Source organism: Poeciliopsis prolifica, unplaced genomic scaffold (assembly GCF_027474105.1).
Source record: "Poeciliopsis prolifica strain line A6 unplaced genomic scaffold, Auburn_PproV2 SCAFFOLD206, whole genome shotgun sequence".
Classification (NCBI taxonomy): domain Eukaryota; kingdom Metazoa; phylum Chordata; class Actinopteri; order Cyprinodontiformes; family Poeciliidae; genus Poeciliopsis; species Poeciliopsis prolifica.
The window spans coordinates 50000-74514 of record NW_026562581.1 but is presented as its reverse complement, the minus strand read 5'-3'; the positions used below and the strand labels follow the sequence as shown (position 1 = coordinate 74514).

At 50.2% G+C, this 24515-nt stretch overlaps 1 protein-coding gene and 1 pseudogene across 1 annotated transcript; both read left to right on the top strand.

The window, feature by feature from the left end:
- On the top strand, positions 1-875 carry LOC129356885 (high mobility group protein B2-like; annotated as a pseudogene).
- A 939-nt stretch (positions 876-1814) lies between these two features.
- Positions 1815-24515, top strand: LOC129356882 (WD repeat-containing protein 17-like). The gene is given in 36 exon segments (XM_055026420.1): positions 1815-1900; positions 6772-6910; positions 7607-7790; positions 7852-8082; positions 8682-8792; positions 8888-9028; positions 9098-9220; positions 9481-9668; positions 9743-9911; positions 10545-10636; positions 10701-10783; positions 10857-10943; positions 14058-14188; positions 14191-14221; positions 14299-14414; positions 14744-14830; positions 15029-15070; positions 15073-15156; positions 15159-15176; positions 15239-15369; positions 16531-16656; positions 17582-17685; positions 17687-17735; positions 17813-17877; positions 17962-18094; positions 18596-18684; positions 19255-19354; positions 19430-19756; positions 19827-19968; positions 20047-20149; positions 20867-20968; positions 21670-21777; positions 22049-22116; positions 23373-23470; positions 23545-23602; positions 23605-24515. Coding segments are annotated over 35 exon segments (3903 nt in total). The 5' UTR covers positions 1815-1900; positions 6772-6787; the 3' UTR covers positions 23664-24515.

Here is a 24515-nt window from a genome sequence, read left to right as displayed (position 1 = left end):
ATGACAAAGGACCCCAATAAGCCCAGAGGGAAGACCTCTGCCTACGCCTTTTTTGTTGCAACCTCCGCGAGGAGCACAAGAAGAAGCACCCAGGAACCAGCGTCAACTTCGCAGAGTTCTCCAAGAAGTGCTCAGAGAGATGGAAGGTAAGTGGCGCTGACCTGAGCGTTTCCCAGTAAACTGGGAAATCAGGAGGACTAAAATGTTTTGTTTTGAAAGACTATGTCGGCCAAGGAGAAAGTGAAGTTTGATGAGATGGCCAAGAACGACAAGGGTTACGACGAGAGATGAAGTCCTACGTTCCCCCGAAAGGAGCCAAGAAGAGCAAGAAGAAGAAGGACCCCAACGCACCCAAAAGACCTCCGTAAGTCGGTGCTCTGATCCGCTCTGTTAGAGTCTTTCTGGTATTTATACGTCCATCTCGATGTCTGCAGCTCCGCTTTCTTCGTCTTCTGCTCCGACCACCGTCCCCGGATCAAGGAGGAGCATCCCGGCATCTCCATCGGCGACATCGCCAAGAAGCTGGGCGAGCTGTGGGCGACGCAGGGCACCAAGGACAAGGCGCCGTACGAAGCCAAGGCTGCCAAGCTGAAGGAGAAATACGAGAAGGTAGGCACCAGATGAGGAACCAGCTAACAGGAAGGTAGCGTGACTAACAGGAAGCTAACGGCTCTTCCTCCTCTTCCTGAAGGATTGCCGCCTACAGAGCCAAAGGCGGTTCAGGGAAGAGCGACGCCGGGAAGAAGAGTGGCCCGGCCGGCCCCCGGCCAAGAAGGTCCAGCCTGCTGACGACGACGACGATGATGACGACGAAGATGATGAGGATGACGATGATGATGATGATGACGATGATGAATAAATGTCATGTGAAAGGATGTGAAGTTTGCGATGCATTGTTCAGCTTAAACCTGTTTTTTTTTTGTGTGTGGATGATTGCAACATTTAGCCTGCTGTCCCTGGTTCTGGTCCGGTTCTGCCGGACCGGGTCTCCTCCTTTCATTCAGGGATTTAGTTTCTAGCCTCCCTTTAGTCCATGTCTGTTTCTACTGAACTCGGGTTGTTCCACCTTGCGAACGGCGCTGAACTGGACTGAAGCGCCAGCGGACGGCAGGAAGACATTTTGTTTTTTAAAGCTTGGTTCTGGAAGCACTGCGTTCGGTTCCAGTGGTGCCGTTTTCTTTCCCACTGTCGTTTTACCACCAGGATGTTTCTGTAGCTTCATTAAGACGTTGGCAGCCATTTTTAAAGTGGAACTTTGAAACCTGTAGAACGAATTTTTTTTTATAATAAAATTTTGTATATTATAACTGGAGTTTGTGATTATTCCACATGTTCAACTTTCTGTCAGATCTGCTGAATAATAAACAGGAATTTAATATCTAAACTGTTTCTGCTGCATGTTTTAGTTTTGGCTGTGTCCCATGCATGGCTGGAAAGAATCCAGAGGAGCAACTCGCAGCAAACTACTGGAAAGTTTGCTGGAGGGAAAACCTTTAAATTTGGACAGCTGGTAGAGCGACTGGTTGACAGCAGCTCACCCCAAACGTCTTCAACCTGGATTCTCTGGCTGAAACTGGTTATAATCAGTGCTGAGTTTAATTTGTTTAGAGTTCAGGTTAAAAAGTAAATGAAACCTGGGGACCAAATCTGCTGCTGAGGCCTCGTCCCACCTGGAGCTAAATGTAACCACTGATTTTATTGAGAAGTTGTGAAGGATTTGGACTTTATGTTGATCTGTGCCTGACGCTCCCAGCAGCCAATAGTTGTTCAGTAGCGGCCATCCGATGGGCCAATCAGAGGCGCCGCTGCCTTGGTCCCGCCTCCTTTGGACGACGCCGAGCCGCGGCGACAGCGGGGCTTCATTCAGCACCTGAGAGCTGCGGCCTGCTGGCACCTGACGGTAAGACCGGAACCAGAACCAGAACAATCATGAACACAGCGCGAAGCGGAGACGGAGCAGATGCTAGCCGCGCGTCCGCCGCGCGTCCTCCGCCGCGCCGCGAGTCCGCCGCCTGTTCGTCGTGCGTCCGCCGCGCCGCCGCCGCTTGTGCGCCGCGCGTCCGCCGCGCCGCCGCCGCCTGTTTGCCGCGCGTTCGCCGCGCCGCCGCCTGTGCGCCGCGCAGAGGATTAGTTGGTGTCGCTCAGACCTGTTGCCGGTTCTGCCTCCTCCCGAATCCGCCCTCAGTGATTCGGTTCAACCCGAACCCGTCCGGTCGCGAGCAGAACCGTCTTTGTCACGAGTGAGTTGGTGCAGTGTGACACAGGGAGGATGTCTGGATGGAAACCCAGACACCCGAACCAGTCCTTCCAGAACCGGGCCCGTTTCATGGCTCTGGATGCTGCTGGGGTTCTGGTCTCATCTGCAGGAAGAACTGGGTTTACTGGAAATGCGCAGTTGGAATGAATCATCACGGAACCGGCGGGGCGGACCAGAACCGGGTCCAGCTGAGGTCCATAAACTCCAGCTTCAGAACAGAACACGCTGAAGGATCCAAGCTGAAGGCTAGGATGATCCAAACCCGACCAGAACCTCAACAACATGAGGGCTCTGGACTGAACCGGGCCTGTAGAACCTGGTCCGTCCGCGTTCCCACTCTGACCCAATCGGGGAACGATTGGAGTTTCCAAAACCTGCTGATTCTGTTTTTTGTCTGAAAAGTAGCTTAATATGAGCGCAGCGATTAGAAGGCGATAAATTGTCCCAGAAGTTATTGTGATAAACGATAATATTGTAGTTTGGAGACCATTTTCCAGCAATATACTGATATTGGCATAATAATGCGCATTGTCAAAGATCAACAAACCTTTAACATTGGAACCGGAAGACATTTTAAATAAATAAATAAAACAACAAATGAAAATTGTTCTACATATAGAATGTCGGGTTGAGACCAAAACTGCAGACCGAAAACTTGGATCATCTGTATTTTGGTTTTGGCAGGAAGAAAAAAAGATCATTATTCCCAAATGAATCGTTTGTGCCTGAATGATGCGTGCTGCAGATGATGTCTGATTGTTTCAGCATGAAATTTAAAACATGACTCTTCAGACTGCAAACACTTTGAAAATTAGTTACTTTTGTTTGCTTGAACAATAAAAACAACTGATTATATTTACAGTAAGCGCAGATTAAATATGTGAAACAACAGAAATATGAATGATTCTGTGCCAATGTGAACATTTATTGAGTTTGTTGGGCCTGTGATGGTTTAGGGGAAGGGTCAGAGTTCACGCTGCTTTGTGCACCGAGGATCCAGCAGTTTGTCACTGAAGAAAGATCCAGAAATGAATGAAAATAATCAGAAATATGTCATGGGGAAGAGTAAAGCAAGAGCATTAAAGTCATCCAGAATAGTAAAAGTGTTGAGGTGGGTCAGCGCTGTTAGCCGCCCTGATTCTGATAATGAAGAGAATCTGCATGGAAATCAGCCGATTTGCACCTGACAAGACGAGGTCAGGGAAAACTGGCCTGCAGGTGTTTGAAGATTACCTTTGATTGATAAATGGTTTCATCCACAGCAGCATCAATCAGCTGGTGAAATGAAGAGAGAGGCAGATGTGCAACAGGTGCCATGCATCAGCAGTAGCCGAACGTTAGCAGCAGCAGCCGAGCGTTAGCAGCAGCAGAGCGTTAGCAGCAGCAGACCGTTAGCAGCAGCAGCCGAGCGTTAGCAACAGCAGAGCGTTAGCAGCAGCAGCAGAGCGTTAGCAGCAGCAGAGCATTAGCATCAGCAGCCGAGCGTTAGCAGCAGCAGAGCATTAGCAGCAGCAGCTGAGCGTTAGCAGCAGCAGCCGAGCGTTAGCAGCAGCAGAGCGTTAGCAGCAGCAGCCGAGCGTTAGCACAGCAGAGCGTTAGCATCAGCAGCCGAGCGTTAGCAGCAGCAGCCGAGCGTTAGCAGCAGCAGAGCATTAGCAGCAGCAGCAGCTGAGCGTTAGCAGCAGCAGCCGAGCGTTAGCAGCAGCAGAGCGTTAGCAGCAGCAGCCGAGCGTTAGCAACAGCAGAGCGTTAGCATCAGCAGCCGAGCGTTAGCAACAGCAGAGCGTTAGCATCAGCAGCCGAGCGTTAGCAGCAGCAGCCGAGCGTTAGCAGCAGCAGAGCATTAGCAGCAGCAGCTGAGCGTTAGCAGCAGCAGCCGAGCGTTAGCAGCAGCAGAGCGTTAGCAGCAGCAGCCGAGCGTTAGCAACAGCAGAGCGTTAGCATCAGCAGCCGAGCGTTAGCAACAGCAGAGCGTTAGCATCAGCAGCCGAGCGTTAGCAGCAGCAGAGCATTAGCAGCAGCAGCTGAGCGTTAGCAGCAGCAGCCGAGCGTTAGCAGCAGCAGAGCGTTAGCAGCAGTAGCCGAGCGTTAGCAGCAGCAGCCGAGCGTTAGCAGCAGCAGAGCGTTAGCAGCAGCAGACCGTTAGCAGCAGCAGCCGAGCGTTAGCAGCAGCAGAGCGTTAGCAGCAGTAGCCGAGCGTTAGCAGCAGCAGAGCGTTAGCAGCAGTAGCCGAGCGTTAGCAGCAGCAGAGCGTTAGCAGCAGCAGAGCGTTAGCAGCAGCAGCCGAGCGTTAGCAGCAGCAGAGCGTTAGCAGCAGCAGCCGAGCGTTAGCAGCAGCAGACCGTTAGCAGCAGCAGACCGTTAGCAGCAGCAGCAGACCGTTAGCAGCAGCAGCAGACCGTTAGCAGCAGCAGACCGTAAGCAGCAACAGCAGAGCGTTAGCAGCAGCAGAGCATTAGCAGCAGCAGCCGAGCGTTAGCAACAGCAGAGCGTTAACATCAGCAGCCGAGCGTTAGCAACAGCAGAGCGTTAGCAACAGCAGAGCGTTAGCATCAGCAGCCGAGCGTTAGCAGCAGCAGAGCGTTAGCAGCAGTAGCCGAGCGTTAGCAGCAGCAGAGCGTTAGCAGCAGCAGACCGTTAGCAGCAGCAGCCGAGCGTTAGCAGCAGCAGAGCGTTAGCAGCAGTAGCCGAGCGTTAGCAGCAGCAGAGCGTTAGCAGCAGTAGCCGAGCGTTAGCAGCAGCAGAGCGTTAGCAGCAGCAGAGCGTTAGCAGCAGCAGCCGAGCGTTAGCAACAGCAGAGCGTTAACATCAGCAGCCGAGCGTTAGCAGCAGCTGAGCGTTAGCAGCAGCAGCCGAGCGTTAGCAGCAGCAGAGCGTTAGCAGCAGTAGCCGAGCGTTAGCAGCAGCAGCCGAGCGTTAGCAGCAGCAGAGCGTTAGCAGCAGCAGACCGTTAGCAGCAGCAGCCGAGCGTTAGCAGCAGCAGAGCGTTAGCAGCAGTAGCCGAGCGTTAGCAGCAGCAGAGCGTTAGCAGCAGTAGCCGAGCGTTAGCAGCAGCAGAGCGTTAGCAGCAGCAGAGCGTTAGCAGCAGCAGCCGAGCGTTAGCAGCAGCAGAGCGTTAGCAGCAGTAGCCGAGCGTTAGCAGCAGCAGCCGAGCGTTAGCAGCAGCCGAGCGTTAGCAGCAGCAGACCGTTAGCAGCAGCAGCAGACCGTTAGCAGCAGCAGCAGACCGTTAGCAGCAGCAGACCGTAAGCAGCAACAGCAGAGCGTTAGCAGCAGCAGAGCATTAGCAGCAGCAGCCGAGCGTTAGCAACAGCAGAGCGTTAACATCAGCAGCCGAGCGTTAGCAACAGCAGAGCGTTAGCAACAGCAGAGCGTTAGCATCAGCAGCCGAGCGTTAGCAGCAGCAGCCGAGCGTTAGCAGCAGCAGCCGAGCGTTAGCAGCAGCAGCCAAGCGTTAGCAGCAGCAGCCAAGCGTTAGCAGCAGCAGAGCGTTAGCAGCAGCAGAGCATTAGCAGCAGCCCAGCGTTAGCAGCAGCAGCCCATCGTTAGCAGCAGCATCCAAGCGTTAGCAGCAGCAGCTGAGTGTCAGCAGCAGCAGAGCGTTAGCAGCAGCCCAGCGTTAGCAGCAGCAGCCAAGCGTTAGCAGCAGCAGCAGAGCGTTAGCAGCTGCAGCTGAGCGTTAGCAGCAGCAGCTGAGCGTTAGCAGCAGCAGCTGAGCGTTAGCAGCAGCAGCTGAGCGTTAGCAGCAGCAGCTGAGCGTTAGCAGCAGCAGAGCGTTAGCAGCTGCTGAGCGTTAGCAGCAGCAGCTGAGCGTTAGCAGCAGCCCAGCGTTAGCAGCAGCCCAGCGTTAGCAGCAGCCCAGCGTTAGCAGCAGCAGCTGAGAAGGCCAAGCTCAGCAGAGATTAATTCAATCTGCTCTGTAATCATCTTAGCCTGCAGCCTGGAGCCGTCTGCGTGTTTGCACATTAAAAACTGCAGGAACGTTCTGGAGCTCTTCTGGTTTTATTATGAATCTGGAAGGAACAGAAAACAACCAGCAGGAAAACTGAACCTGTAAATAACGACGACCAGAAAACAGAACAAATAGTAAAACTTGCAGCTGAAGGATGCAACAAGCTATTACTTTAGGTTTTGATTAATTAATCAATTCATTTTGACTTTTCATCAGATTTAACAAATGTTCTGCCGATTTGTCATGAAAACATTTTTTATACAATATCAGAAGAAAGTTTGTTGAGTATTAGTTGATTGACTGATTAATAATTGGTTTGCAAAAGGTTTTATTTTTAATTGATGATGTTGTTTCAGCTGTTGATCTTTTTCAGAGACGATTCATTGACTGCTAAATTAGTCGGCGATAATTTGAATAATCAATTCATCCGATTAATCGTTTGTTGGCTTCCGCTAACTGAAGCCAACAAACATGACCTGGTTGTCCTTCCCTCAGATTCATGTGCTCATATTCATGCGTTATGTGTTCATCTTGCGGCTGCTGATGGCGGCGGCTCGTCCAGCTCTCTGCAGGTGAGGATGGCCAAGGTGAAGCAGGTGGGCCTCCTGGCCGCCGGCTGCCAGCCCTGGAACAAAGACGTGTGCGCCGCCAGCGGAGACCGCTTCGCCTACTGCGCTACGTTAGCCATCTACGTCTACCAGGTGAGTTGATGAGGCCCTGTCCCTTCATTCATTCATTCATTCATTCATTCATATCACATATTCAAACAAAATATTTATTCAGCAAAGAAATCCAGATAATTAGCTTCCAAAGTTGTAATTAGCTAATTAGCTCACTATTAGCTCAGCTCTTGTTGTGGTTGCGTCCTTCCGGTTATTGGGAAGTGATTTTGGCATATTAGCCAAATATTTATCTTGCTAATTAATGTTTAGTTTGAAACATTTATGAATGAATGATTTAAAAAAATGAACCGTCAGTTTTTTTATTTTGTGACATTTGTGTTAATTTGAGCTAATTAACCCAAATTACTGGTGTTAATGTTAACTATGCAACTTTCCTAACGCCTCATAATTTCACAGAGATCTTTAAAAGTCAATTTGAGAATTATCAGCGAACCTGCCGCCGTCTCCAGCGGTCGTCGTTTGTCTGTTGAAGACACAACTTCATGTTTGTGATTAGATTCCTAAATTTATGTCCCAAAAGTCGCAGCACATTATGTTTTCAAGTGAACATCATTGGATAAAATTAGATTTTTGTTGTAAGTGAAGTATAACTAAAAATTTGAGCAGGATGGATCAAACGTGATTCAGAAAGATCTTCTCTGACGGCTCCTCACCTGTCTGAAGACTCCCTGGCTCACCTTTGACCTTGTAAAGCAGATGTCTGTTTGTGTGCAGCTGGACCAGCAGTACAACGAGTTCAAGCTGCGCTCCATCATGTCGGAGCACAAGAAGACGATCACGGCCATCAGCTGGTGTCCAGACAACGCCGACCTGTTCGCCTCCGCCTCCGCCGACAACCTGCTCATCATCTGGAACGTGGCGGAGAAGAAGGCCGCCGCCCGGCTGGACAGCACCAAAGGTAGATGACCGACCGGGACTCTGACCTCTGACCTCTGACCTCTGACCTCCGTCCTCTCCAGGCATCCCCGTCTCCGTCAGCTGGTGCTGGAACTCACCGGACGGCGTGGCGTTCGTGTCGCAGCGCGGCCCGCTGTACGTCTGGGACTACCGAGGGTCCGACGCCGCGGTCACCGTCCACAAGGAGGCGCACTCCTTCCTGTCGGACATCTGCCTGTTCCGCTGGCACCCGAGCAAGAAGGGCAAGCTGGTGTTCGGACACACCGACGGCAGCCTGTCCGTCTTCCAGCCCGGTCAGTCCAGGTCCAGTTCACCCCTCAAGAGTCTGCATTCATTTGTCTAGTTTGTTTCGTGGGTTTGGTGGTTGTCAGCTTGAGAAACACTCATCGAGAGAGAATGACCTTTGACCTCTAACCTGTGGGGTCTGCAATGAAGCGCTGGGTTTGGACAGTAAGCTTGTCGTCGTAACTTCGTAGTCTGCAGCTTACATTTTAGACTTTCAGATATCTAGACGGTAATCATGAAACTGATTTTATGATAACTCAGCCTGCCGTACCTGGTTGTTCCTTTGAGCTTTGACCTTTAACCTCTACAGTTACATGGTTCTGTAAAAACTGTCAGAAAACAGGGACGTTCTGATACTAGAGGTTAGAATTTGTACTTTTGAATACTTGAGTATTTTAATAAGTAACTTTCGCTTGTAGCTGAGTAGCAATACTTTTACTCGAGTACTTTGCACTCCACTGGTCATTTCTCTGACCTCTGACCTTGGGCTGAGCCTTCTCTCAGACTGGGGGATGATACACTTTGTATGACCTTTGACCCCTTCTGAGCATTTCGACTTCCTGCCCTGCGTTTCCTGACTGACCTCTGACCTCTGCCGTGTGTCCAGGCAGTAAAAGCCAGAAGCACGTCCTGCGTCCAGAGGCCCTGGAGGGGACGGACGAGGAGGACCCGGTCAGCGCCCTGGAGTGGGACCCTCTGTCCGTCGACTACCTGCTCGGTCCGGTTCCGACCCGAAGCCTCAGCGCAGACGCAGCCTCGGGTTCTGATCGGGTTTCTGATCGGGTTCTGACCCGCTGTCTTCTTCTTCTGCAGTGTCCAACCTCCACAACGGCGTGCGGCTGGTGGACAGCGAGGGACTGTCCTGCATCACGTCCTTCTGCTTCCCGTCCGCCGCCGCCTCCGTCCAGTGCCTGGCCTGGGTTCCCTCGGCTCCGGGGATGTTCATCACCGGGGGTGAGAGGCGCTGCAGGACCCTGGCTCTGAATGAAGCCTGGTTTGTGGTGAGACGTGTTCTTTCTGCAGACTCGCAGGTCGGCGTGCTGAGGGTTTGGAACGTGTCTCGCTCCACGCCGTTGGACAGCTTCAAGCTGAAGAAGACGGGATTTCACGCTCTGCATGTGCTCAGCGCCCCGCTGGCCAAAAGAGGTAACTGCACCTCCGATAACCCAACATGTAGACTGAAACGTCACTCATAGCTATTAGTCAATTATTGAAATCTCTATTAATCATTCATTAATCTTAGACTGGAGTAAAAATTTTAGAAACAATTCAGAGCTGCAATCAGATCAGAACTGTCCAAAAGCAAAACCTAACCTGTTTCTGCAGGTAAATCCATTCTTCCCCCTTGGATGGACTGGACTTTCTGGAGCGATGCTCAGGCTAACTGCCTCTGCTCCTCTCTGCAGCTCAGAGCTCCAGTTCTCCCAGTAAGAGCCAGCACACCAGTTCCACCAGCGAGGCCGTCCCTCCGCCGACCCTGTCCCAGAACCGGGCCTTCTCTCTGCCGCCCGGTCACGCCGTCTGCTGCTTCATGGACGGCGGCTTCGGACTCTACGACATGGGGGCCAAGAAGTGGGACTTCCTGAGAGACTTGGTGCGCTGCGGGCCGCGCGGCTGGCGGGGCAGGAAGTGTCTCGGTTCTCTCTGACGTCTGTTTTCAAATTCCAGGGCCACGTGGAAACCATCTTTGACTGCAAGTTTAAACCCGATGACCCCAACCTGCTGGCGACGGCCAGTTTTGATGGAACCATTAAAATCTGGGACACCAACACGCTGACGGCCGTTTCTACGTCGCCCGGGAACGAAGGCGTGGTTTACTCTCTGTCCTGGGCTCCAGGTGCATAAGCCGCTAACACACCGCTAATATCAGCTAATGCTAGCATACCTGTTAATGTTAGCATATTAACTAGTGTTAGCATATGAGCTATTACAATATGAGCTAACATTAATTTATCAGCTAATGTTAGCATACGAGTTAGTACTGGCTTTTCAGTCAATCACAGTAGATCAGCTAATAATATTGGTATATTGGTTAATGTTAGCATTTGAGGTTTGTTAGCATGTCTGCTAATGTTGTACCATACCTTGCATATATAAGCTAATGTTAGGATGTTGACAATTGTTGAGGCATCAGTTCATGTTAGTTTATCAGCTGTAGCTGCTACTACCTGTGTTAATGGGTCCTGTGTTGTTAAAGTTAGCTAATAAGTAGCATTAGTTAAACTGGTGAGCTAATAAGTTAACAGTACATTACTTTTATCGTGTAAAACATGAGTGATTGGATATTTGTGGAGGTGTCATTCTCAGCAGTGGGTGAGGTTGAGGCAGGACTGGCAGCAGAGAGGATTGTGGGTCAGGGGAATTTCCTTCTGTGTTTCTTGGATCTGCAAACTGTTAGTGTGGATGTCAGGAACCAGACGGTTGCTGTGGTTCTAAATGGGAAAGCAGTTTTTCTCTGCTGGTTTCTAAGGAGACCTGAACTGCATCGCGGGAGCGACGTCTCGTAACGGAGCGTTTATTTGGGACGTCGGGAAGGGGAAAATCATCACCCGCTTTAACGAGGTCAGTTGAGATCTGCAGCCTTGGCGAAGCTGGAGCCGTTCTAACTGCTGCTGTTTCCCTTCAGCACGGTAAGAACGGGATTTTCTGCATATCGTGGAGCCACAAAGACTCCAAGAGGATCGCCACCTGCAGCGGAGACGGGTTCTGGTGAGCGCCGGTCCAATCGGGTTTAACCGTGCAGCGATGAGGCGCAGCGTGTTTCACGTTCCTGTCTCTGCAGCATCATCAGAACCATCGACGGCAAAATCCTGCACAAGTACAAACATCCTGCCGCCGTGTTCGGCTGCGACTGGAGCCAGAACAACAAGTAAGAGCTGGAGATACGTCTGTCTGTCATCCATCCATCATCCATCCATCATCCATCCATCATCCATCCATCATCCATCCATCATCCATCCATCTGTCATCCATCCATCATCCATCCATCATCCATCCATCATCCATCCATCATCCATCCATCATCCATCCATCATCCATCCATCATCCATCCATCTGTCATCCATCCATCATCCATCCATCATCCATCCATCATCCATCCATCATCCATCCATCATCCATCCATCTGTCATCCATCCATCATCCATCCATCCATCATCCATCCATCATCCATCCATCATCCATCCATCTGTCATCCATCCATCATCCATCCATCTGTCATCCATCCATCATCCATCCATCATCCATCCATCTGTCATCCATCCATCATCCATCCATCATCCATCCATCATCCATCCATCTGTCATCCATCCATCATCCATCCATCTGTCATCCATCCATCATCCATCCATCATCCATCCATCTGTCATCCATCCATCATCCATCCATCTGTCATCCATCCATCATCCATCCATCATCCATCCATCTGTCATCCATCCATCATCCATCCATCATCCATCCATCCATCATCCATCCATCTGTCATCCATCCATCTGTCATCCATCCATCATCCATCCATCCAACCATCCATCCATCCATCTGTCATCCATCCTTCATCCATCCATCATCCATCTGTCATCCATCCATCATCCATCTGTCATCCATCCATCTGTCATCCATCCATCATCCATCCATCCATCCATCTGTCATCCATCCATCATCCATCCATCATCCATCCATCTGTCATCCATCCATCTGTCATCCATCCATCATCCATCCATCATCCATCCATCTGTCATCCATCCATCATCCATCCATCCATCCATCATCCATCCATCATCCATCCATCTGTCATCCATCCATCATCCATCCATCCATCCATCATCCATCCATCATCCATCCATCTGTCATCCATCCATCCATCATCCATCCATCATCCATCCATCTGTCATCCATCCATCATCCATCCATCATCCATCCATCCATCATCCATCCATCTGTCATCCATCCATCATCCATCCATCATCCATCCATCCATCATCCATCCATCCATCCATCCATCATCCATCCATCCATCATCCATCCATCTGTCATCCATCCATCCATCATCTATCCATCATCCATCCATCTGTCATCCATCCATCATCCATCCATCATCCATCCATCATTCATCCATCTGTCATCCATCCATCATCCATCATCCATCATCCATCCATCATTCCATCATCCATCATCTGTCATCCATCCATCATCCATCCATCCCATCCATCCATCTGTCATCATCATCCATCCATCATCCATCCATCTGTCATCCATCATCCATCTGTCATCCATCCATCATCCATCCATCCATCATCCATCCATCATCCATGCATCATCCATCATCCATCCATCTGTCATCCATCCATCATCCATCATCCATCCATCTGTCATCCATCCATCCATCCATCATCCATCTGTCATCCATCCATCATCCATCCATCCATCATCCATCCATCATCCATCCATCTGTCATCCATCTGTCATCCATCCATCCATCCATCATCCATCTGTCATCCATCCATCATCCATCCATCCATCATCCATCCATCATCCATCCATCTGTCATCCATCCATCATCCATCCATCGTCCATCTGTCATCCATCCATCATCCATCTGTCATCCATCCATCATCCATCCATAGTCCATCTGTCATCCATCTGTCATCCATCCATCATCCATCCATCATCCATCCATCCATCCATCCATCATCCATCCATAGTCCATCTGTCATCCATCTGTCATCCATCCATCATCCATCCATCATCCATCCATCCATCCATCATCCATCCATCATCCATCCATCATCCATCCATCTGTCATCCATCCATCATCCATCCATCGTCCATCCATCTGTCATCCATCCATCATCCATCCATCATCCATCTGTCATCCATCCATCATCCATCCATCGTCCATCCATCTGTCATCCATCCATCATCCATCCATCATCCATCCATCTGTCATCCATCATCCATCCATCATCCATCCATCCATCCATCATCCATCTGTCATCCATCCATCATCCATCCATCTGTCATCCATCCATCTGTCATCCATCCATCATCCATCCATCCGTCATCCATCCATCATCCATCCATCTGTCATCCATCCATCATCCATCCATCCATCATCCATCCATCATCCATCCATCCATCATCCATCCATCTGTCATCCATCCATCATCCATCCATCCATCATCCATCCATCTGTCATCCATCATCCATCCATCATCCATCCATCATCCATCCATCCATCATCCATCCATCCATCATCCATCCATCTGTCATCCATCCATCATCCATCCATCCATCATCCATCCATCTGTCATCATCATCCATCCATCATCCATCCATCTGTCATCCATCCATCCATCTGTCATCCATCCATCATCTATCCATCATCCATCCATCATCCATCCATCATCCATCCATCCATCATCCATCCATCTGTCATCCATCCATCATCCATCCATCTGTCATCCATCCATCATCCATCCATCCATCATCCATCCATCCATCATCCATCCATCTGTCATCCATCCATCCATCTGTCATCCATCCATCATCCATCCATCTGTCATCCATCCATCCATCATCCATCCATCATCCATCCATCCATCCATCATCCATCCATCATCCATCCATCCATCATCCATCCATCATCCATCCATCCATCCATCATCCATCCATCATCCATCCATCCATTATCCATCCATCTGTCATCCATCCATCATCCATCCATCCATCATCCATCCATCATCCATCCATCCATCATCCATCCATCATCCATCCATCCATCCATCATCCATCCATCATCCATCCATCCATCATCCATCCATCTGTCATCCATCCATCATCCATCCATCTGTCATCCATCCATCCATCATCCATCTGTCATCCATCCATCCATCCATCCATCCATCCATCTGTCATCCATCCATCATCCATCCATCATCATCCATCCAATCAATGTATAGCTGTCTCTGTCTCCTGCGTCCCTAAGGGACATGATAGCGACCGGCTGTGAGGACAGGAACGTGCGGGTCTACTACCTGGCCACCAGCTCTGATCAGCCGCTCAAGGTGTTCACTGGACACCTGGCCAAGGTGTTCCATGTCCGTTGGTCGCCGCTCAGGGGGGAATCCTTTGCTCCGGCTCTGACGACGGGTGAGATTCTGGGCCGACTGCGTCTCCGGCTCAGGAAGCTGTTCTGGTTCTATGGTTCTGGTTCTGTGTGTGGGCAGAACGGTCCGGATCTGGGACTACACCCAGGACGCCTGCATCAACGTTCTAAGTGGACACACGGCGCCGGTCCGAGGCCTGATGTGGAACACCGAGGTTCCGTACCTGCTCATCTCAGGTACAGAACCGCTGGACCCAGTACTGGGACCAGTGCGCTGTGCTGGGACTGCCAGAACTATTTGTCCATGAGTTTGATTACGGCTGCAGTTTGTAACTTAGATGAAATGTTGTTAATATTTATGTGGAATGAGCCTTAATGTGGTGAATCTGTGCTGAAGTGGGATCTGGACAAACGCTGCGTTTATGCAGACGTTTTATGACATAACCAGCTGCCTCAGCATGGAGGCAGTTCAGCCATATGGAAAACATTTTCAATAAGCTACTGCAGCTATAAGGAAGACGGGAACGCTCCGTCCTCATTGGTCTCTGGTCCCGGTGCTTCTGCAGGATCCTGGGATTATACGATCAGAGTCTGGGACACCAGGGACGGGACGTGTCTGGACCGTCTTCGACCACACGGAGCCGACGTCTACGGTGAGACACCGAGAGACACCAGAAGGCCTGCTGAGGCTGTCCAGCGGTCTGAAGTCTCTATGTCCCCGTCCTCCCCGTCCTCGTCCCTGATGCCCTCTCCCCGGTCCCATCCCTGTCCACCTCCCTGGTCCCTGTCCACCTCATCCACCTTCCCGTCCACCTCCCCGTCCCCCTCCCCATCCACCTCCGTCCCCACAGGTCTGACGTGTCACCACAGCCGGCCCTTCACCATGGCGAGCTGCAGCGGGACAGCACTGTCCGTCTCTGGTCTCTCACGCCACTTGTCTGTCCTCTGCTGCTCAACATCCTGACGGAGACACCCTGGGACCGATCATCGGGAATACAGGTGAGCCCCGCTGGAGGCCCGGTCTGGATCGGGTTTTTTTTCTGACCCGTCTCTCCCTGCAGACGCGGCCATGGTCCCCGGCTCGCCGCCGCTGCTCTGCGGGAAACTGTCCAGAGACATCAAGCAGGAGCTGGACAAGCTGAGCGGAGACGGCCGGTCCAGAAAGCTGCGCTGGTTTTCCGAGACTTTCTCTGTGAGTTCAGCATCAGCAGGGGGTCTGATGTCATCAGATGTTTATGTAAAACTCTGTAGAGTTATCCTTAAAGGGGCCAGTATCTACAATCAGCTTTGATCTTTGATCAGTGTTGCTCCAGCTGCTAAAAGCCTGGGTGGACCTAGCCCCGCCTTCGAGCCGCAGCTCCTCCCACTCAGCTCCTTCAGACTAGCCAGCAGCTGCTGGAACTGCTGAGCCCAGATCGACGCAGGAGCTGTGTTGGGATGACTTCCTGGAGGCGGAGCTTCAGACAGAGCAGGGGTTTATTAAAGAGACAGAGACCCAATTTCAAGGTTAAATCAGGAAGTGAATTTTTTAAAATCATGTTAATTTTTGTAACAACTGAAGTTGACATAGCTACATGGTAGAGCCATTAACGCCCTGTGGCAAACACGACACTGGCCCTTTAAGAGGCTCCCTGTGATGCGCCTGTTTCATCTAGACGAAGAGAAAAACACCCAAAATGTTTTCTGATTACTGTTCTGTTTTACTTAAAGCAATATTCTGGTTGTATGAGATATAACTCTTTGCTTTCATTATTTTTTTTAAAATCTTGTTAAAATTTATTTCCTAACTCTGGCAGGAAATATATTTAGAAGCCTAAAAATCCACATTGTTCTGTTTTTAGTAACTTGATGCTTTTTGCCTAAAATCTTGCAGTATTTCACTGATTTTGATGAAAACTCATGTCAGAACTGATCATGTTTGCAGAATAAACAACCTTTTTTCTGAGCTCTTCTTGTTGTGTGAATCAGAGGCAGGGAAGCAGTTGAGGTCCGGTCCAGAACCGGTCCCTCTGGGCCTGGAGCAGCTTCCTGCTGAGCCTGAGTGACCAGACAAACAAGCAGCAGCAGCAGATAATGAGATAATCAGCTCATGTTGCCTCCTTACCGCTGGCGCCCCCTGCTGCTGTTCTGCTGTAACTCCATCTTTAATAATCTCAGGGAAAATAGTGAAGCCAACCTGTAGATGGCGCCGTTAGCTAAAAACCATCTACACTTTTTCTGACGCTTCAGTTAAAACATGACACAATCTTTAATCTGCTGATGGTCAGAGCCTCCATCGGCTGGAGGATCAGACCGTTTGGTTCCGGATGAGGTTCTGTTGGATGTGTTTGAACATGTGCAGTGTCGCCCTCAGCCTCCAGGGGGCAGCAGCAACTTGTGGGACCTGGTGTTCATCATCAACGGCCAGGACGACTCGCTGCTTCCTGCCAGCTACAGCAAAGGCGTGATGCACATGAAACACCTGGTAAAGTTTAAAACGGTGAGCCGCTCAGGTAACTCTGCAGGCTCCGCCCCACGCAGGCTCGCCCCCACACTGGCAGAAACTTTACTAAACTGTTCACAAACCTCAAAACTAAAAGATGTCAACATATTAAAAAAAATGCTTTTATTTTGAAAGGGTTTAGTGTTTTATTTGAACAGAAAAGTTTTTAAAAATCTGCAAGTTAAATCTGAAATGTGAAAAATAGTAAGACATTGTCTCTGCTGGTCCCATGTTAGTTAGCCCAAATGTTTTAAATTATTTTTCAGACAAAAATGAAAATGTTAACTAAAAAGGAAAATACAAGTTTAAAAGTAAATTATTTATTGATGTTTTTTGTTTTTAATTTATTTTTTACAGTTTGAAAAATAATTTGCTAAATATTTTTCTTGTATGTTTTTATTTCTATTTTGTAGTTTTTGTGTAATATTTTAATTAGTTAATTTGTTCATTTATCACAGTAAGAAGTAGCATTTGAAATAAAATTAGTGCTATTTAAATCCATGTAAACAGAAGCTGCCAGATGTGAGGCAACACAAAATGATTTAAATTGATAATAACAATTTACAACAATATGAACACATTTTGCAAAAAAAAACTTTAAGTAGATTAAACTAAATGATCAGTTAAATACCGCACATAGGTAAATAGATCAAAGATAATAACAAAATAAGTCTTTTTACTTTGCTAATCTGATGAAAAAATGTTTTCTTTTGCTGTTGATAATAATACTAATAATGATGAACCTCTCAGCTTTATTCAATCAGATAAAATCCCTCTTAGGGATTTAAAATATTTAAAATACTAAATTAGTTTAGTAAAATTAGTAACCCTGCTGGCAGAAATAAAACGGGAATCATTTATGTTTTAATGTTTTATTATTTTATTGTGCAGTTTTATTTTTTAATGTTTTATTTGTTTACAGTCTGAAGCTCAGGAGCTGACGATCGTCAAGATGTCGAAATTCGGCGGAGGAATCGGCGCGCCGAGCAAAGAGGAGCGTCTGAAGGAAGCAGCAGAGATCCCCCTGGCTGGGTCAGATCCAGAGGTACTGCGAGCTCATGGTGGAGCTGGGTCAGGTGAGAACCGGGTCACCGGCCCAAACTCAGGTTCTGTTCAGCTCCTGTCTGTTCCCTCAACCCGCCGTCTCTTTCAGTGGGAGAAAGCCTTGGCGGTGGCGCCCGGAGTCTCCATGAAGTACTGGAAGAAACTCATGCAGAGGTAACGCACTCAGAACCAGAGCAGGTCCTGGTTCTGATCTGGTTCTGGTTCAGTTCTGTCAGTGACTGGGTTGTGTTTCTGCAGACGAGCCGATCAGCTGATGGCCGACGATAACGATGACGCCATCCCGTACTGCATCGCCACCGGCGACATTAAGAAGCTCGTATCGTTCTTCACCAGCAGGGGGCAGCTGCTGGAGGCCCTGCTGATCGTACAGGTAAGGGGGGGGTCACCAGGTGCGTCCAGCAGGCCGGGGCACCAGGTGCGTCCAGCAGGCCGGGGCACCAGGTGCGTCCAGCAGGCCGGGGCACCATCTGCGTCCAGCAGGCCGGGGCACCAGGTGCGTCCAGCAGGCCGGGGCACCAGGTGCGTCCAGCAGGCCGGGGCACCAGGTGCGTCCAGCAGTCCGGGGCACCATCTGCGTCCAGCAGGCCGGGGCACCAGGTGCGTCCAGCAGGCCGGGGCACCATCTGCGTCCAGCAGGCCGGGGCACCAGGTGCGTCCAGCAGGCCGGGGCACCAGGTGCGTCCAGCAGGCCGGGGCACCAGGTGCGTCCAGCAGGCCGGGCACCAGGTGCGTCCAGCAGGCCGGGGCACCAGGTGCGTCCAGCAGGCCGGGGCACCAGGTGCGTCCAGCAGGCCGGGGCACCAGGTGCGTCCAGCAGGCCGGGGCACCAGGTGCGTCCAGCAGGCCGGGGCTGAGCAGCCACTGTTTGCAGGGAGCGTGTGAAGGGAACATCCGTTCCCCGCAGAGTTCATCCATCAACCACACAACCAACGACGTGGAAAACAGGCAGCAGTACCAGAGGTAGGGAAGCGCGGAAACCCGGTTTACCAATGAGCAGCATTAGCTTAGCTTAAGTTAGCTTCTTTTACCCTACACTGGATTAGCTGCCTTAGCCTAGCCCATCTTAGCTAAATTTGGGTTATATTAGCATTTATTATTTTAACCCACATTCATTTAACTTGGATTATATTAGCTTAGCTTAGCATAGCTTTTTTTAAATCCCAAATTAGTTGAAGCATAGCTTAGCTAAACTTAGCCTGTCATAACTTAGCTTATTTTGTCTAAGTTTAGGAATTAAATTGGTTTAGCTAATGCTAACTTGGATTATTTTCGCATTAGCTGTGTTTATCTTCCTTTATAAGATAAGATTTAAAATGACAAATAATTTAATTGCTTCTCAGTATATTTTAATTTAATCTAGTTTGGCCTATTTATCATATTTAACTGAAATGATTTTAGGACCAAAGCATCCTATAAGTGAAATACTTTATAACGTAGTTTACAGTTTTTGCACTGACAGTTTCTCTGTGGTGTTTAATCTGTCAAGAATAAATTTTTGTCGTAAAAAACGTTTCGTCTTTCTGCCGTCAGCCTCCTTCATCATGTCTGTAAGGAACTGGCTGAGTGGTACTTCCAAGATGGCCGCTCCGTCCTGGCCGCATGCTGCCACCTGGCGGTCGACAACATCCAGGTAGGTTTCCTCCAGGTTTCTCCAGGTTTCTCCAGGTTTCCTCTTCGGTTCTGAAGCCATGTTTCTGTCCTGCAGTCGGCCATGGCCAGCCTGATCCGGGGAAACGAGTTGGAGCTGGCTGCGTGCGTGGGACTGGTCCTGGGAGAAGCAGCCAATCAGAGCACGGCTTACTGCCTGGAGCTGTTGGCCAGGAAGTACATGACGGCGCCAACATGGTAGACACGCAGGCTGCTTCTATGTGAGGAGTTCTGTGTTTGCTGCTGGTCAGTCAGGATGTCTGTTGTTCTCAGGGAGCTCTCCGCCGACCTGCTGCTGATGATCCCTGATAATCACGTCTTACTGGCCAAGCTGTGCGCCTTCCACCCAGGAAGTGCTGCAGAGATCGACCGGCTGCACCAGCGGGTGGGGAGACCTCGGCCCAGATTACAGTTTGACCGTATTCTCTGGGATTTAAATCGTTTTGTCGTTGCAGTGCGGCCTGCCCTCCCTGGATGAGTGCTCGGATCTGGCAGTAGCTGCGGCGGCCGACGGCGATCTGTTCTCCGCCGTGAAGTTCCACCTGCTGAGCTCTGAGCCTGAACTCGCCCTGCAGATGGGCCTCGGCTTCCTGAAAGGTAACTGTTTGCTCCCTGCGTGTCGGCCGCGAGCGGACGCCCGCTACGAATCTCACGCTGCGTGTCGCTGCTGATCAGAGCAGCTGGCCGGATCTGATTGGACGGTGGACGGCGTTCAGCCAATCCTGGACCTGCTGAGCTACATCCGGACCGACCGCCTCGTCCTGCCCAGGCTCACCCAGTGAGGAAGTCGTCTCCGCAGGACATCAGACCCTCGCCCTGGCTGTCCTAACTCTGTGTGTGTGTGTGTGTGTGTCTCTGTGTGTGTGTGTGTGTGTGTGTCTCTGTGTGTCTCTGTGTGTGTCTCTGTGTGTGTCTCTGTGTCTCTGTGTGTGTCTCTGTGTGTCTCTGTGTGTCTCTGTGTGTCTCTCTGTGTGTCTCTGTGTGTCTCTGTGTCTCTGTGTCTCTCTGTGTCTCTGTGTGTCTCTGTGTGTCTCTCTGTGTCTCTCTGTGTGTCTCTGTGTCTCTGTGTGTCTCTGTGTGTCTCTGTGTCTCTGTGTCTCTCTGTGTCTCTGTGTGTCTCTGTGTCTCTCTGTGTCTCTGTGTCTCTCTGTGTGTCTCTGTGTGTCTCTGTGTGTCTCTCTGTGTGTCTCTGTGTCTCTGTGTGTCTCTGTCTCTCTGTGTCTCTGTGTCTCTGTGTCTCTGTGTGTGTCTCTGTGTCTCTCTGTGTCTCTGTGTGTCTCTGTGTCTCTCTGTGTCTCTCTCTGTGTCTCTCTCTGTGTCTCTGTGTCTCTCTGTGTCTCTGTGTGTCTCTGTGTCTCTCTGTGTGTCTCTCTGTCTCTCTGTGTGTCTCTGTGTCTCTGTGTGTCTCTGTGTCTCTGTGTGTCTCTCTGTGTCTCTGTGTGTCTCTGTGTCTCTCTGTGTGTCTCTGTGTCTCTCTGTGTCTCTGTGTGTGCAGAGAGCGCAGTGAGCTGCTGATCCTGTGCGGTTACATCGGAGGCCTGCTGGCCATCAGACGGAGCTACTGCAGCATCGTTCCTGCTCTCTATGAATTCACCAGGTATGATGCGAGACAGCCGTAACCATGGTAACCAGACTCTGTCCTCCATGTTTGTAGTCTTTCATGAGGGATTCTCTGCAGTCTGAAATAATGCAGAAAATGATCAAATTGTGATGTAATTTTATCATTTGTGTGTGAAATAATTAAATAAAATAATTACTGAAAAAATGGATAACATTTGCAAAAAAATAAAAATATAGCTTTTTTTTCTTCTCTCCAACTTTCTGAAATTCAGAGACGTTTAATATTTAAAGATGATGCCAGAAAATAATATTCCAGGACAAACTTGCTGTTTTTATCATAAAATAATAAAATGGAGTCTCTAAACATAAAATCATAAAACCGTGAAAACAGCCAAATTTTACTGAACACTTACTGACGTCTCCTGAGCTGCAGCGCCCCTGCAGGGAGCGCCAGCCCCCCGCAGGGAGCGCCAGCCCCCCGCAGGGGGCGCCAGCCCCCGCAGGGAGCGCCGCCCCCTGCAGGGAGCGCCAGCCCCCTGCAGGGGGCAGGCGCTCCCTGCGGGGGCGCCAGCCCCCGCAGGGAGCGCCTGCCCCCTGCAGGGAGCGCCAGCCCCCCTGCAGGGAGCGCCAGCCCCCCGCAGGGAGCGCCAGCCCCCCGCAGGGAGCGCCTGCCCCCTGCAGGGGGCGCCAGCCCCCTGCAGGGAGCGCCAGCCCTGACCGCCTCTCTGTGTGTCTCAGCCAGCTGCTGAAGCGGCGGGACGTCGGCGTTCCTCTGCAGATCCAGCAGCTGTCGGCGGAGCTGGAGGCGTGGCGCGCCGCGACGCAGCCGGCAGGTCGGCCATCGGCGCCGCGCTCACTTCCTGCTCTGCTGCTGGGTCACCGTGGCAACGCAGCAGGGCGGGGCCACGAGGAGGAGGGGCAGATTTGGTTTCATTCTGTTTTAGACCATAATAATCTGAAAGTGTGGCATGCAGTTCTACTTAGCTGCAGTAACCATGGTTACCATGGTTACTGCTCTCCACACTTTTCAGATTTTCAGATTTCCTCCTCTTCATCACTCTCGTCTTCCTCCAGTCTAACCAGTCTAACCAGTCTAACCAGTCTCTGTCATCCCCAGTCCTCCATCAGAGAGTCAGAGGGAAGAGTTCAGCCGCCTGCAGAGGAAGATCCAGCCTACAGAACCAGGTAACCGGATCAGAACCCGATCAGAACCGGATCAGAGCCCGATCAGAACCCGATCAGAGCCCAATCAGAACCGATCAGAACCGGATCAGAGCCCGATCAGAGCCCGATCAGAACCCAATCAGAACCAGATCAGAACCGGATCAGAGCCCGATCAGAGCCCGATCAGAACCCAATCAGAACCAGATCAGAACCGGATCAGAGCCCGATCAGAACCCGATCAGAGCCCAATCAGAACCCGATCAGAACCGGATCAGAGCCCGATCAGAGCCCGATCAGAACCCAATCAGAACCAGATCAGAACCGGATCAGAGCCGATCAGAGCCCGATCAGAATCCAATCAGAACCAGATCAGAACCCGATCAGAGCCCGATCAGAACCCAATCAGAACCAGATCAGAACCGGATCAGAGCCCGATCAGAGCCCGATCAGAACCCAATCAGAACCAGATCAGAACCGGATCAGAGCCCGATCAGAGCCCGATCAGAACCCAATCAGAACCAGATCAGAACCGGATCAGAGCCCGATCAGAACCCAATCAGAACCCGATCAGAACCGGATCAGAACCCTGTCTGGAGCCGGGGCAGAGCCGCCATCAGTACGGAGGGCAAACTGTCCCAAATTACAAAAAAATAACAAGAAATAATTATTTAAATCTCATAAAATTGAAAATATTGAATTTAAATATATAAATAAATTTTTCAACACAGTTTCATCTGTTGCCACATCCTCCTTAACGGTTGCTACGCAACATTAGTTTACAATTAAATATGTAAATTGTTAACCAGTTAGTATGAACTGGTTAACAATTTAACCAGTTAGTATTTTTGTATTAATAATATGTTTATTGTTTATACATTAATTAATAAATAATAATGTATTAATTTATCAGTCACATGATAAATTAATACATTATTGATGGTTTATGTGTTCTACGGAAGGCCGAAAGGGACAAAACTAAATCAAAATTAAGTAAATAAACTTCTCATTGAATAATGTAACACATTTAAACGATGAAATTAAATAACTAGAAAATATTAATTCATTTAAAAATATGTAAAATTATATCATCTTGCATTTATTTTCAATGTGAAGACATCTAAACAGATTATTACATACAACTGATCGGGTCCAGTTCTGACCGTCCTGGTTCTGATCGGGTCCAGTTCTGACCGTCCTGGTTCTGATCGGGTCCAGTTCTGACCGTCCTGGTTCTGATCGGGTCCAGTTCTGACCGTCCTGGTTCTGTTCTCCTCCAGGCGCGCTGGTTCTGGTCGGACCCGACTACATGACGGGCTCCAACCTGCCGAGCCATTCGGACCTCCACCTGTCCTGCTTCACCGGACACAGGATCCAGGTGAGCCTGAGCGGTTCTGTTCCCCGAGGTTCCGGGCCGGCGTGACGCTCCGGTTCTGGTTCTGTTTGCTTCAGGGTCCGGTGTTCCTACTGGAGGACAACAAGTCGGCCATTTCTCTGAACGACGCTCTGATGGGGCCAAGGTCAACCCGTTCTCGCCGCTCGGAACCGGGCTGCGGATCAACCCGTTCTGACCTCAACCGGACCGGAACCAGTACCGGGCTGAACAGAACTCTGACTGATCAAGTCACAGTATGAAGAAAGTTACAGATTCAGAACCAGAACCTCCTACTGCTTCTGTTCCGGTTCTGACGGTTCTGCCCGTCCCGGTTCTGTCCCAGAAGCCTCGTCCTGCATCCAGCTGCAGCTCTGCTGCCGGCTGCCATCTTGTTTCTGGGGAGAAGAGGCTTCCAGGGTCGTGACCTTTGACCTGCTCAAGGTGAAGCTCCGGGGTTTCTGGTTGTTTCTCTGAACCTTCCGGGATAACCTCTGACCCCTCCCAGGCTGAAGGGTCAGAGGTCATCAGTGACTGAGGCCTCTCCAGCGTAGCGTTGTGTGGAAACATCCAGGATGCTGCCGAGCGTTTCCTGTTTCGGTTGTACAAAAATAAATCTGGTTATTCGCCTGGAAAACCTGGAACAGAGGGAAGAGCGCAGACCGACGGCAGCCTGGAAAACCTGGAACAGAGGGAAGAGCGCAGACCGACGGCAGCCTGGAAAACCTGGAACAGAGGGAAGAGCGCAGACCGACGGCAGCCTGGAAAACCTGGAACAGAGGGAAGAGCGCAGACCGACGGCAGCCTGGAAAACCTGGAACAGAGGGAAGAGCGCAGACCGACGGCAGCCTGGAAAACCTGGAATAGAGGGAAGAGCGCAGACCGACGGCAGCCTGGTTCACATGTTATGTAAGAGAATCAGAAACAGGAACTTTACCAGGTGTGCTGATGTTCAGCAGCAGGAAGGTCCTGGTTTGAGTATTAAAGCGACTAATCAGAGGAAAACGAAAACAGCTGAATCATCGATCAAATAAAACTGAATTTATTTTTA